Consider the following 16,369-nt stretch of genomic DNA (forward strand, 5'->3'; position numbering starts at 1 on the left):
TGATAGTTCATAGTCACACCTTAATATCACAACCTCTTGAGCTCTACATCTTGTTAAATATTGGTGGTCGTCGACAAAGTAGAATGGTTGTCATCATTGTCAATATATTTCTGAAGTTGAATCTGTAGATTCAGTCCAAATCTTTATCACAAAATTGTCTTACAATTTTTATTTTTAAGTAAGATAGTTCATAGTCACACCTTAATATCACAACCTCTTGAGCTCTACATCTTGTTAAATATTGGTGGTCGTCGACAAAGTAGAATGGTTGTCATCATTGTCAATATATTTCTGAAGTTGAATCTGTAGATTCAGTTCAAATCTTTATCACAAAATTGTCTTACAATTTTTATTTTTAAGTAAATGCAAATAGCACAGTCTCGTAAGCTGAAGTGGGACGCTATGTAAACTCTTACAGAAATATGTTTTTCTCCGCCACTTCAATGCTATTTTTAAACTGTCGAATGAACCACAGGCGCTTGCATAGAAAATGTGATTTTCAATTTTTTTATATGACAGTAGTATGTGTATTCTGTTAAGTACTTATCAGAATACACATACCACTGTCATATAAAAAAAAACCTGAAAATCACATTTTCTATGCAAGCGCCTGTGGAATGAACGAGACCAAAGTGGCCAACGGGATCTTATTGAAAGGTGACATGCATTTATTGTCATCATTTATGAGTCATATATTCTGTTTATAAAAGTTAAAATAAGATAAGTATAGAATACCAATGAATGGGTTGTTTCCTTTATTTAGTCTGTTTCCAACAAATAGATTTCGAGACAATGTATAACCCCCTTTTAAGTCCAAAGAATAACACCAGCAATGAATAAGAAAACGATGACTGTTGGGATTTGTATTGTGAAACTCACAAAACTGAAATAATCAATAATGATTTGAATAAGTATGGCTAGATAACTTGCTGTCTAATGTCGGTATTTACTCGGCAGACTGACGTCACTTATTGTGATCGTCACCGTATTGTTTGCGTCCTTTGTCTCCCTTTACATTGATAACATTAGAATAATAACAATCTAACTATGCATTGTTGGCTTGATACCCGGTCATCATTTCTCAACAGATAAGTGAAAATAATAATTCAAAATTCTTTACTGAATCCATCATTTTTGTCTCGCCTCTGAGGAAGAGTTACTTTTCCGACAACGGCGACGACAAAGTCGTCAATATTTCACTTTAAAGATTTGCGCTTAGATCCGTTGTGCAAGAGGCCAACTTTTACCCAATTTTGTGTATAGCTAGATCACATAATGGACCGTCTGTGTTTGTTAATGCATATCTTCCTTGCTCTCTTTCAAGCTGTTTCTATAGGTCCGTGTTGGGTGAAGGTCATGCATGGTAAAGTGTTACGGTCAACATCAGATCACATTTGGAAATAATTTATTTCCTGGTGTGATATTAAGTCAGACTCGTTAGTTGATATGCCTCGTGGGTTGTCGCAACAATCACTGTGACTTAGTCCGGATTTGACCTAGATTTGTAGGTCAGGTGATGTGTATGCAGCAGAGGACGCTTATTCTACCGGAACACCTGGATCATATTCTTGTTTTTTGTTTTTGTTTTTGTTTGTTTATTTTTTTTTTAGGAGTCATCATGGAAATCTATATGTTTGCTTATATTTTCCAGCTGGTTTAATCGATTTTTTAGTTTGAATCGTGGTTTAGTTATTATGTCGGTATTCTTTGTTGTTTTTCAAACATTACTAGTTCCAAACAAAAATAACTATTTATTATATCAACTGATTTGTTTTACTGCTATACACATTTGTACCAACTAGGGAAACAGTCAATGTTTATACATGACAAATATTTCATAATGTATAGGATAATAAGTCGGACGGCTATGTAATTACCTGTATCATTTTTAATCGAACACCTTATTACTGTACTACATGAAGCAATTCTGATAAATGGTTAAAAGCAAAAGCAGAGATAGGACTATGTATACGACAGTGAAAATGATCACATTGGATGTACATGTTCAATGCAAGTATAATGAATTCTATTATTACGACACTTTCATAAATTTCTAGATTTCCCTTCTGAATTTCAATTTTTTCCATGAATCATTGACGACTCATAGGACAAATGATGCATGATGCAATTATATATGTACATGTATATATATTATTCCGCGTATTCTTTACGGGTATTACTTTATTTAGATTTACACCTGCTATTCACATGTTTCTTTTGAACAACCCTTTAAAACTGACACACCCAGTACATAGTTTGTTGGTGACGTCATTATATAAGGAAATCACGGCATACTGTTTACGAACGTCTATATTAAGAAGGGTCAGAACCTTTGCGGTAGTATTTCTGAAAGAGCTAGATTCATGAAACATCCCTACAGCATACAACTATCTCTGGTTTCTATAACTATTCATTAATTTAAATGGGTTCCAAAAGAGATCGATTGGATTTGTATTCCTGATAGTGCCGCAGTATGGCTGAAGTTGATTTAGTTCGGTCTACAAATTCTGGTAGCTGTGCCTCTCTTTTCAATTTGTCTATCTGAGCTTGCCGTCTTCCCTCAGGTGAAAACGAGTAGATAAAATCAGTTGCCTCTTTCGCCATGAATTTCCTCATCTCATAAGTTGACTTGCATTCTCCTGGGAATATTGTTCGGTCGCGACTCATAATGATAGTTTTTGCCTTTCTCTTGATCCTTCGATGGGAATATTCCTTGACGCGAAGCTGTTCACTTCTGACGCTTCCAAAGTCAGTCAACCGTGAAGATGCAGAAAATGCACGATCTCCTTGATTATTCATCTGAATAGAATTGTTAATTGATGGACGTCTCAATCCTACCGTACTTGACTGATCAAGCGGATGAAATAGCGACTCACGACGGGTCCCGATCGAGATTTCACCACTTTCTTCGGGAATAGGTGCAAGGTCAAGCAAACGACCTTTTGCGATCATATTTGCTAGTCGAATGTTCTTTGTTGCCTTCTTTATATCCCTGAACTTATCCACTACTACGGTCCTGTGTTCTCTGACGTCTTTGAGATAAGGGTCATACTTTTCAAATCGGTGCTTTCGATAAACTTGTCCAGAAGCGATGATTTTGATAAAATCATCTTTAGTTTCTTTGATATCTCTATTCGTTACGTTTTCCGTTTTCTGTTTGGTTTTTCGGATATGACGTAATTTCATGGACAAACGGTTTCCCTCCTGTTCATTTTTTACCCTGGTAGAAAACATACTTGATTTGCTCATTCTGAGTGCAGCATTAAAGCGAGATTCCCATCCCGACCAGCCTTTATGAGAGTCAGAAAGAATGCGACGGGGCATCTGTAAGTATAAGAAATAAATAAAAAACAAAATTACAGAGGAAAACAGTTTGATTTCATTTCAATATATCTCTAACATTGGAATCAAGATTTCTTTTCAATTCACGTTTTGAAATTAATCTTATAATATGTATGATTTTTTTATCTACGAATGTCTGCGTATTAACACTGATATAATCAAACAGCGTATCTGATATTTTGACAGCTTTAGTTGTGCCATGCGCGCTCAAAAATATACCAATAAAGACTATATATATATATATGAAATATTATTGAGATTTTGACTCCAATTAATACCAGAACATATATTACTACATTTTTCAAGATGTAAAAAATGGATTGTGTAATGTTTGACATTACAGTTGTTCATATGTACATTGTCTATTTTTATTGTGTGTGTGTGTGTGTGTGTATGCTTCTACAACGTAGACACCATTGATTTAAAAGCATTGAAGACCATCTGCTACACACCTAAAGTAACTTTATACCTATTTATTGGTCTAGCTAGTGTATCCATATCATTGCTGGAATAGAAAGCTTTAAAGCCCCAATTGTTTTTCTCAATTTTGAAAATAAGTCATAATAAGTATTTTGCGAAATAGAACGAAAACATTCTGTTATGATAATATGCGAAATAACTACAAACGTATTTATATTGATAGTGAATACATTTAATTATCACCGCTTGGTATTTTAACTCTATAGTGTCGTATTGAAAAAAAAAGTCTTATCATTAGAATTAGTTTTCACCTGAATCATTTAATTTTTAACTTACCCCTTTCTTTGAATGTTCTTGCTTCAATAATATCCGGATACAGAAATATTCTAAACTCAAATTATTACTAAAACAAGATAGTCACCTGCTGTAGTCATATTCCAGTTTATCCGGCTTGTTTGATGTTCAGTGTTAGGTACAGTTGCTGGTAGTGATGTGTTTATGTAGAGCCAGGGTAGACCGACACTCCAGCCTCGCAAAGGAACCGTCCGTTCGTTTGTAGATTTAAACAGTATCTAAATAACGCCTTTGTTAATTTATCGACTTTCGCCTTTAAGTTTACCTAACATAAAATTTCAATATCCGGCTTCTGTATATATGTTCTAATGAAAACATATTAAAGTGTAAAGGAAAATTATAAATTATGGATTATTTTGAGGGCTAGATATTATTTACAAAAGACTTTAAAATACGGCTCATGGTTGCATGCCATTATTACAATGCAATTCTCTCATTGATCGAGAATGGAAAGTTTGTGATTATAAGCTTTAATATTGACTGTATTCATATAAGCACGACCGTCCTCATTGAATTTATAGTTTATATACAAAATGTTATATTGAAGCAGACGACATTGTAAGCAGACAAAAACCTAAATGTGAAAGATGTTTGCTCATAACAGACACTGTACTTCTTGTAACACTATACAATGCCCTTATTGTGGCTCTATGTAATAGTCGTCAAAATAGTAAAATGATTTGTTGGTTTATGGGTGTAACGGTAGCATACCACAGAAAGACTGGGTGGCCATGGGTGTTTTTTTCTTCTGTTAAGCTAATAACTCCTGTATTATGATATGCATAAAAAATGAACAATGTACACTTTAATTGGTATATTCATTATGAAGTAGTACATACAGATTTCACATTTGTTAAAACTAAAATAAATAAATTGGTTCCGGATTTTCCGAAAGTGAGTTTACACAGGAAATTTAGTTTTGCCTACATCGAAAAATGGTGGCTCAAAATCAAGGTAAGATAGCTGGAAAACTTAATGTACAACATACATTTTGTATGTCAAAACAAGATTAATTCTGTCTTTGGGATAGAGATTTTTAATTTCAAATAGGTTTCAGAAAAAAAATCGTTTCATTTTGGGTCAAATAATAATTATTATAATATTTTGCTATTTTAAAGTTATTTTTAAGTTGTTATCATGGTATTCACAGGTCTGAAAAACATAGAAAAAATAATTTTCCTTATCCTTCAGAGATGTATTAAAATTGCAAATGTTGTAAAGATTACAAATATATATACTTTATTAGAGGTAATATGTAGGGTTAACTGGCAATGTTTACATATCTAAAACATGTGCAATATTTTTCAGAATTGGACATTTTTATTGTACACGGCTATCAACACCACCCAGTGTCATTAGAGGCAGTAGCCACGATGTCTTTCTCACTGAACGTCATACGGCAGGATTGTCGAATGTTATCTGCAGCAATTTAGGGAAAAGGACAGTCCGTGATCTCGCCTACCTGTGAAACACAAACCACCCTCGATAGGAATCAAACAACACTGGGTAGGGATCAAATCACCCTGGGTAGGGATCAAACCAAACTGGGTAGGGTTCAAACCAAACTCGGTAGGGATCAAACTACACTGGGTAGGTATCAAACTACACTGGGTAGGGATCAAACTACACTGGGTAGGGATCAAACTACACTGGGTAGGGATCAAACTACCATGAGAAGGGACCAATCTACCCTTCGTAGAGAAATACACTTAAATCTTCACTTGAGGTCTATTAGTTTGATGCTTCAATCTCCTTTCTTTATTTCTTTGTATTCGAGAACACATGCGTTTTTATTTGTTTGAGGAACGAGCTAAAACAAAGAATTCATAGGGAATATGATATGATTATTTCTACAACGTCACAATTAATTAGTAACATACTTTATGTGTGGTAGTTTATCAGTTTCTTATTCCGCATTTGGTGCACACCGTATTCTCTTTAATCATGGATACTGTCAAAATAGAACAAGTTACAAGTGTTACTTATTATACCTGTCGTAATTTGACTGTATCTAAATATTATACATGTATATTTATCCTAATTTACTATCCTCATGCCCTACAATATACTGTAAGTCATAACTGCTGACGATTTTCAAGTAGACCACATATCGAACGTTATGAAGAAGAACTTCATTATTTATATATTTTGCAATACATATGTTGACGTGTTGTAAGCATGCTTAATGGTGTCGTGTCACTACCTTATTTCTCACTTTGAAAACATGACATTATATGTATGTCGCTTACCTTTCTGAAATACCTGGTCATTTTCTATCTTTTCTTCCAGAGTTCAAGTGAATGCATTTTTTGATATGTTTGCCTCCGATGTGAATTACGCCTTTGTCAACACATTCATTTGGTGTTTTCCTGTTCTTTCTCTACTCCAAAGATTAGGTCCTATATGTCTACATTATATGTTATTATTGTGTCGCCATGTTCTTGGTTTATCAAAAGTGCATAGTTAATTACTATACTTATTGGTATAGCTCTTTAAGATGGAAACTTATATCTGTAGACATAATTGATTGTAGGGTCCTAGACGGAAACCGTATGATTAAGTTATTCCAGTAGTTTCGTATACAGGAAACACCGGCTGGACTGCACTCCCGTTATATTGCTTCAGAGAAGGTTCATGTAATTGCCGTTAGAGACGACTTGGAGTTGATGGATTTTAAAAGCACTTTTTACCTCCAGATTTCCTTTAATTGTACTAAAAGCATGCATTTCCTGTCGACAGTTCAGCTAGTACCTGTGTACGATACATACGCATTTGCCGAATACTCTGTGACATTTTGTATATCGAACAAGTACCCTACAACCTTAAAGTAATGCATCGAGGACAAATATTTATAGAAAATGCTTTGTTTATGTCATTGTTTTTGTCATCAAAGAGTTTTATTTCCTCGTAAATTATGTTATATTGATGGACTTAAATAGAAATGGGACTTATAGTAGAAAGCACTTGCCATATTCACCAACGATTTGAGACATATCAGACAAAGAATGAAACTAATCATTAATCCTGGTTACATTTCAATTCCCCTATTCTTCATTAAACCTCGAGGATGATCAAGTCGTCGTCATTGTGGTTTCATGTATTTTGGTAGTAAATTCAGGTTGCTTGGAGATTAATATGTTTTATCTTTAAATGTACATAATTTATTTTTGTAGTTCTCACATGTTTAAGATGTAGTACATTGTTTGGTTTATAGAGTGGAATACTCATTTAAATCTTTAAATATCTTGACGAATTTACACTGTTCTTATCGTTTGATTTATGAATACAGAAACTGTTTACCTTTATACCATTATAAAAACTTCTCAGTTATCTGTACATCAATATATGGATTTTTATATGCGGTTAAGGGCATCCGGGTTAACTCCCGTTTAAATATACCGCAAACTGATTACAAAACTCGATTGCTTTAAGTTGTATTTGGCCGGTTTTACCGGTGTCTGAGGAGATAAGGCCAGCATTCTTACCCATCTACGATTGTATCTTTGTTATCTATATTTTTACATATAGAAAAATTGTAATACATTGCATGATTATCATATTACATGTAATGTTGTAAATGTCCGCGATTCACTTTTTTTATTTGTTATTTATTTATTTTTTTATTTCATTTTTTTTTTCGTAACAAAATACAAAAATAGTCTAATTTTTTTATTCTTCAATTTTACATAGTTTTACTTTCAAACAAATCGATACGCTTAACACCAGCATAATTCAATTCAACTTATAGATATACTTTTCTTTTTCCCCCTACTTAAGGTCATTGAAAAGGTTAACACTGATCTGCTGCCCCCATTTCAACACTTGAGAGCTATAGCTTCTTCTTTCTCCCCTGGCTGTTCTTCTTCTACATTTTGTTCAGATTTATTCTTGCCTTCGTCATGGCTGTCTCGAGAACGTTCAACCCCAAAACAAAAGGAAATTAATCAGTATGAACCTACACATTTTAGCAGTAATCTTATTTACGCGCGGGAAACGAAACTTTGCGCTAAATTATTAGTTCGCTTATTGAACGGAACATTATATAAACTATTTCCTGAGAAATTAATATGGCGCGCTAATTCATTATTGGTTTGGTTTTATTTGTTAAACGCCATATCAACAGCTAAGGTCATTCAAGGACATGCATGCGTGTGGTGAGTCCGTATGTGTTTTGGGAGGCTGCGGTATGCTCGTGTTAAGTCTTCTTGTGCTAGCCGGAACTTTTGCCGATTTATGGTGTTACCTCACTTAAGCATATCGCCGAAGACAACGAACAAACCAGTCGGTCCACTCCCAAATGCTGATGACAAATTATTATTGCGCTAATCTGTTTGAATTTCACAATGTGCTAAATATTTTGTACGTTAAATTTGTACGTTTATGGTTTGTAAAACACGACAAAACATGCAATGAATGATGCAAATCTTTAATAATATGAGAGGGAAAAATAAAACAGCACAGTTATGTCATATGATTCGGATATTTCTGAAAAAATACATCTCTAGACATTTTATGATTGTCAAACATTATATGTTTGTATATAATATATAATTTTCATAGCATGCATACACAATGAAAGGATAATGTTTAATTTCAGATAGAGATACATTATTGGTACACCAAATTAAAAGTTGAGATATTGTCAGTGATTATATGCAAATTCACCAATACCTTATATAAGGGTCTAATTCGGCAACCATATATCAAGAGCGATGCTTATCAATAAACGAAATGCGACTGAACACTTATCGTCGCATACAAGGATGTTAAAGACTAATCTGTCGTTCCAAAATACTGAAAATCATGGACTTGTTTATTACTTTACAAGACAATCCTGGACTCAAAAACGACAATTCTTACGATATCTGTTAATTATTGAATTCTAAATAGCACTGCTTCCACAGAACAATGGTTCCAGCTGACTAGCTAGAACGCTTGCCAATTATTATACCATAATATATTTGTCACACCGATATATCAATCACAGAATTGGGGTATAAATTAACAGTCAACACTTTAAACACATAATTTTACAATAAAAGGTATCATATAACAATAACGGATATTGAAATGTCATTCATTAAATTCTCTTGTTCCTGTTATGTTATGTGAATCAATGGTAAGCGAAACACACTGGCGCATTTCTGCTAAGACACAGCACTGAACGGACACAACATTTTGCTTTATATTATACAGTCACATTAGGAGCTGTTTCATGACAAGTATGCCTATCAAGCAGGAAGCCATGATATAGGTCCTTAATACTTAATAGACAGAAGTTCATTAAAAAAGATCATTAAAAGTACTGTTATGTTCGTGAGACAAAGTGAAATCAATATGTAAATTAAAATTCAAATCGTAATACTTATTCCGAAACAGTACAATATTGATACAGCTAGTTTCATGCTTATTATTGTTCATGCTAGACGCATGAATCACCCAGTGTGGTCAACAACGAGTCCAAATTTATTCCTGGTGGTGCCATTTGCCCACTTTAGAGTTGTCTAGCTTACTTGGATCTCATCATTTACTGTGTACATCAATTTTTGTGAAGTATATATTACCGGGACATATTCAATTACCACAACATAAGCGAAATTAAATCCCCGAAAATATTACCAAATATACAGCTATTTAGTTTAGATTACAGTTTAAGGTAAATATATAACTTTCCATAGTTTGAATCACAAACAAAAATTAATTAAAAATCTATCCGTGTTTTACTGTTATACCATGGGTTAATCTTCATTAGATAAACCGTTAAACGGGCTTTTGAAAGCCATGCTAATATGTCCAATGAACCTTTCAATCTCTTCTGAAGTTATGAAAGCATTTTCTTGTGAAATTTCACCTCTCAAATAGTCTATCCACGTTGAAGTATTAATTGATCCTTTTAGCGAGTTGGGTTACATATCCTCACATTAAAACGTTAAATACAACTGATTTCATTTGCTTTGCTTTTGTCTGTGTCGATTAACATTAAGGAGACGGTTGTTACATAAAGCAATAATCTGAATAGCGCCATTAACATACTATAAATACTGTCACAGGCAACGAGAATGAAATTGATACATTTCTTGGAATATTGAAATATATTACTGATAACAGGAACGACGTGGAGAAAATGATACAACGTTTATCAGAGTTAATGGCCCATTGTTTTAAAAGAAGAAACGTGATTTATTGATTTTGATGAGAATGCATCTACCTATGTTAAAATATGAAGTAGTAAAGAAGATATTTATGATAAGTTACGCAATAATGCTTTTATGATAAAACATATTACACAAATTAATTCTGATGTCATTAGTATCGTCATTAATGTTGTTTTTGCTTTCTTGTACAATGCTGAGTGGTCGCCAATGTAAACAAAAACACGAGAGGAATCTTCCGGAATGATTCAGCCATATTGAAAACTAAGTGACATTCTGTTAGTAATAGTTTTGTTTTAGCACCTCTATTGACCAGTATTCGACATCACCACAAAATAATGTTGTTTTCAAATTGCTTATATCTATTTGGATCCTGAAAACACTGATGTTTTTCCTGAATGCCTATATATGTATACCATTTTAAATGATTCACAGATGTTTGATGTTAAATAGTTAATGTCTGTTTATTCATTTAAACAATTTATCTTGAAATGAAGACAAAATGAGTCAATGTAATACATATGTTTTTATATCTGGATATACATATATTTAGCATGACGTCAGTGAACTAACATTACGTCACTGTGTCACGTGCTCTTCCGCTTCTCTCTTCTCATCTAATGTCATATATTTTGGACTCTCGGCCATGATACTCTGCATTTCCGAACCGTCCCGGCTCGTCGCCATGTCAAAGTAAGTCTTACTAAATATCCATGACCTAAGTTTGTAAATTTCATAGAGAATAAACTGGCTAAGAATTGCCTGAACTATGCATAAAACGCACGTAACAATTGCCTCTGCCGGATTCTCCCAGTTTAACACGTTATAGGCGTAATGGCGTCCTTGCAGGATAGTGCCGTCATTCAGGAAGTAGATGGCGTTGAAAAGAGAGTAGATAGAACCGAGCATGATGGCAAACAGCATATGGAGTATGCGCATTGGAGCTGCGCTGATCAGAAGGTCAAGGACAACATAGGTAGTGTTCAGCGTGTGTTTTAGGCGACTCATATCCGACATCAAGATCTCTGGAAAAAGATATTTCGTGAGTTATTATTGAACTTGAGTGAGATAATGCCTGTCACGAGAATAACGTAACATGGGTGTGGCGTCTCAAGTAGATACAACTTAACGTTTTATCACGATTTTTCCCAATCATAAAGTTTGTAAGCACCTTGGTGATTTTAAAGTAAAAAAAAAGATGTACTTAACAAATTATGTTAATTTCGCTGTCAGACATGTCCTACCTATATTTAAACACTAATTACTTACAATCCATAACAAAACAATTACTCTATTTTGGAGAAATATGCGTTTTCATTGTTTTAATCTTACCATGAACAATGAGCAATAGTTTATCATGCTAACTAGTTGGACAATACAACTATAAAATCACATAATCTTTTTCTCTGTTCTAAATTATGAATACAAGCACTTATACAGTAAGGACATATATGTAAATAATTGCTTCTGATTTCTTGAAATGGCAGATAAGAGCTACTTGAGTACGGTTGTCTATGGAAGTGGTGAACGGAGGTGTAACTCACTGGATGTGTCTAGAAAGGTCAGGAATCCCCAGTATGAAATGGTAACGACCACAGCAGAATTGTAACTGAGGTTCTGTAGACCCCATTGGAGCTTCAGCGATCGAGGCATTCTCTCAAACGTCTGACGATCTGAAATAGAAGGCCGGCATAACCAATCTGGATGCAGTACATAACTGTAATGATATATCATTAAGCTGGTACAAATATAACCATCTATATTGTATATAGCACATAGTAAAGTAACGTTATGACTAGAAATATTTCTCAAATTAATTTATCGGACTCAAGCTTTTTCGAATCATTAACCTTCAGGACACGAAAAAAATATGATTATGTTTTCAAATTTATTTGAGATTTCCGAAGTAAACTCTTAGATTTTTCATATTATTTTGATATTAATATCATTTTCAACTATAAAAGCTAAAGACACATGACGAACTGATTTAGAGCACGATGATAGTCTAGATGTTAAAAGAGCGGTTATAGAAAAGAAAAAAAAGTTGAAGGGTAGAAAAAGGCCAATATCTCTGAACGAAGAAGTACCTTTTGTCAGTTGAGCAAGTACTACACAGCATATAAGGTAAGAATGCAAACAATACTTGTATATTGAATTGTAAGTAACTGAACAATGTCATACGTGGTGAAATGGGTTCATTTCAGTTCATGATGATAGAAAAATACTTCCTACTACGCTAAGTGTACGAATTTCCAAACGCAAACTTAAATTCCATGCCTGTATCTATCGAGCAACCTCTGTAATTTTTTAAGTCAATAGCATATACATGTATACAAATTTTGAATTTCCTCTATAAGTTGTGATTAGCTCTTTAAAGAGTGGTATAGCATTCTTGATATTTAAAATATAAAATTGTTCCCTTGTGATTATATTTTTTTACCTATATATACAATTATCATCTGTGTCTGAGGTGAATATAGGCAGTTATTAACTCAATCGTTTCGGTCTGTTAATATCATAATTGTCGGGTTGATAAATTGCCATAGTCTAACAAACCGACACATTGTTTTTCATTATATGACTAATTGAACAAAGAAATACTATACATTTCAAAACATTTTAGAAATTTTTGTGATGTCATAAACAATATTATGTACAACAGCTATATAACAACACATCGTTACCTTATTCCAGAAAAATACATTTTTGTACTATATTTACAATACTTTTTTCACATGATTTACAAAACAATAAACAGAAATGCACATGATATTATGCACAATTGATAAAATTAAACTTTATTAGTGAATACGATAAGGAAAATACCATTTATCAGATGAAAACAATACCAAAACCAATCAACTACGGGATACTTGTTAACACATGTATCAGAATGCGGCAGATGGGAGATAATTCATTTAAGAAAAGCTATTACAGAAATAATTATATATACATGCAAAATATACGCATACTATAAGTTAAATGAACGAGAAATGAGATAAGTTATATTTTGTTCGTATGTTGTGTTGTATTTGATTGATTTAATTTTAAACTACTTTTAGGGCTAAAATCCGTACTACGACATTTTTCGTCTAAATCAGTATACAAATATTTCGTTTGGTTGTTCCATATATTTCCCTTTCTTCACTGTCACTTTTATTACTTTACCAAACAAAATAAACAGTTCTCACATCAATATTCTCACTTAATTCCTATTGACATATTGATATGAAGAACAATGGTCGGGACGTATTATAGTATAATAGGTGTTATAATAAGTGTATTTGACGTCGTGAAAATTTGTGCGGCCGGATTAAAACAGAAACAGATTAATTAATGTATTTTGCAACAATTAACGTAGTTATATTGTTTAAAAGGTTCATTTTCCGCACTACAAAATTTTATTGATGAATTTTTGTATATTTCCGCGAACAGTATATCTTTTTTTAAAGAACAGTAAGTATATCAGTATCATACTGCCTTCTGTGGAGAGTTTGTGTCCTGTGATTCTCACAGGACTGTAGACAACTGAATCCTAACGGGCTGATGTTCAATGTTATGCTTAAATATTAATTGTTGAAAAAGTATGCGTTTTGGTAAAGGCGTTTTTTTCTATTAAAGTAATACCATAATGAAATATTTAGTCCCAGAATGAAATATTCAGGTCGATCCCAGACTGAAATATTTAAGGAATATCCAGATTGATCCAAGACTGAAATATATAATGAATATTCAAGTTGATCCCAGACTGAAATATATAAGAATTATTCAGGTTGATCCCAAAAGGGTCCCAGACTGAAATATTCCCGTCGATCACAGCCTGAAGTATTCACGTTGATCACAGACTGAAATATTCAGGTAAGAATCCTAATTACTGCCTTCCTTTTACGCCACCATAATACCTACCTTGGACATTTACGTTGGAATTGGTAGATTGGTTGGGCGCAGTGTCTGGTAACGAAGAAAGGAACTATTTTGAAAAAGTGTGATTTACCCAAAACGTTTAAAATTATCTGTTTTGTACATCTACGTCGATCTTACCCTTTAGCGTACTCGACATAACTCCTAAGGGAGGAACTTTCAAAACGGTTAACTAATGGATCACATACGTGAAAAGAATTACCGTTATGATCAATTTGATCCTAAACAGCATTTCTTTACAGCATAAAAAGAACGCTAGAGCTGTCCCCTAAGAGCATTATTTGTTTTCTTCATTCTGGATTTTATAGATAAAGACAGTAATTTTCATACCACAACTGCTAATTAGCTGTAGGAATGCTTCTTACATCTGTGCAAAAGGTACCACTCGGGAAGGTTAATGGACGAAATTGCATTCTGACATCACTGTATACCCAATAAATTAGAAGGTCCAAAAAAATCAGTAAATACCCATTATCAGTCTGCCAAAGGGTCATTTTATCTTTTCTTAATCACTTCAAGTCGGGTCAAGCGTCTTACTTATACTTTCTTTCAATACAGGAAAAGTCACTGAGATTTCCATTAGACCAATATTTTCGTACTTAAGTATATAAAGAACGTAGAGCATTCCTGTGTCTATGGATATAGTACATTTTGTACCTCCAGAGAATTTACATAAATGTTGCAGTGTTTTTCAAAGTGTTTGCATCATTGGTAATTATACCAGAACTGCAGGACCATTTACTTCCAAAATCAACAAATAATACCGACATGATAACAAAACTATAATTCAAACTCAAAATTGATCAAACAAATGCAAAATGTAAACCAAAATGTCTATTTGCATGAAGACTTCTGAAAAGTACAGAGAGTAAAAAGTCAGATGATCCGAAAGATTAAATGGCTTCTAAATTTTTGGAATGTTCTTAAATAAAGCTTGCTCTTGGATATTTTCGTGATGACGAACGACTTCATAGGCAGGGGAAATCATAATAATCATGAACATTTTCTTAGAAAAATAGTAATATTTTTTTAAAAAGAACCAATTATTAAATGATATTTCACTCTTCCAAAATTGCGTGTCATTATATTTTTTTTTTCTTTTTCTTTTTCATTTTTTGTTCCACTAAATCCAGCCAAATCGATCATAGGCAAACATCAAACACACCTAGAAAGTATACTATTACTACCAGTACGGGAAACAATCAAATCCCGTGAGTACATTATGATCTCTTTGAAATTTATCCATTTCCATTTATAATTTCTTACATTTCTTATATTCCATTTCATTCAAACGTGTTTGGCGTTATACTCTGATTCTTAATTCCGTTGAGGAAAACTTTTCTTATCCTCTACATAGATTTGAATTTGTAATAATATAGCCCACGTGCTGTGCTTAGATACACGATAAGACGATTTGTATCAATGACACCGTTGTTGATAAATCATAGGGATTGCTTTGATGTTTTTATATACCACTGTTGGTATTTGTGAAGTTCGTGAGTGTTGTATATCTATCCTAACCAATATCAAAATTGTCAGCAAATCAATAATCTGAATGTCAGATCAAAAGTAGAGTTATTTTGTTTCATATGTAGATCAAAAGTACCGCTTGTTTGATTTATCATTTTCCTTGCATTATCTATAGCGAACATCACGTTACGTGAATGGTATTTTTTACGTGATATCTGAACTAAACACATTTAGAATGATGTTGATATTATATTTAACAATATCAAAACCTCTAAGCCAGTACAGAGCGAACTGTCATTATTTCACTACACCTCAAAAATAATACTAGATAAAATAAGACATAAATACTGTAGATTTTCAAGGGTTCGGTTTTTCACTATATATATTTTTAGGAACATTCTTTTTAAAAAGAAGTATGAAAGAATATTATGACCTGTGCCATAACTTTCCTTAAACTCACATTCACGACACATACACGTTGATACATAGTTCGCCTTACCAATTGCAGAAAATGAAGACAAGAGGTAACATATTTGTAATAAATTCATGTAATATACCATAAACTCGACAAATACATTTCGCAATCAGTGCCTCTAGATATCTTAAATCTTCTATCAGCAACATGGATATTCGGTGAAAAGAAAAGCAACAAAGAATACCGATATAATAACCAAACCATTATTCAGACTCATAATTCATTAAACGAGGGC

General features: G+C 33.2%; 2 protein-coding genes across 3 annotated transcripts in view; both read right to left on the minus strand.

Annotated features, from left to right (window-relative positions):
* Window positions 1–738: 738 nt before the first annotated feature.
* On the minus strand, window positions 739–4,258 carry LOC117330737. 2 transcript variants are annotated; one of them, XM_033889193.1, is made up of 2 exons: window positions 4,184–4,258; window positions 739–3,324 (listed from the first exon to the last, which is right to left on the minus strand). In XM_033889193.1, exon 2 carries the CDS (start codon window positions 3,322–3,324, stop codon window positions 2,419–2,421), a length of 906 nt encoding a protein of 301 aa, XP_033745084.1. In that variant the 5' UTR covers window positions 4,184–4,258; the 3' UTR covers window positions 739–2,418. The 2 variants fall into 2 exon arrangements, with proteins under 2 accessions (XP_033745084.1, XP_033745083.1); XM_033889192.1 differs by having other exon boundaries at window positions 4,099–4,229.
* Window positions 4,259–8,526: 4,268 nt separating this feature from the next.
* The window catches only part of LOC117330738 (protein rolling stone-like), a 39,451-nt gene continuing 31,608 nt past the window's right edge, over window positions 8,527–16,369 (minus strand). Inside the window, exons 3-4 of the mRNA XM_033889194.1 lie at window positions 11,813–11,959; window positions 8,527–11,293 (exon numbers count right to left, since the gene is read on the minus strand). Of these exons, the coding sequence (XP_033745085.1) occupies window positions 10,848–11,293; window positions 11,813–11,959 (593 nt within the window). The 3' untranslated portion in view covers window positions 8,527–10,847. The remainder of the gene's footprint in view (window positions 11,294–11,812; window positions 11,960–16,369) is intronic.

The sequence above is a fragment of the Pecten maximus genome, chromosome 7, assembly GCF_902652985.1.
Source record: "Pecten maximus chromosome 7, xPecMax1.1, whole genome shotgun sequence".
NCBI classification, from domain to species: domain Eukaryota; kingdom Metazoa; phylum Mollusca; class Bivalvia; order Pectinida; family Pectinidae; genus Pecten; species Pecten maximus.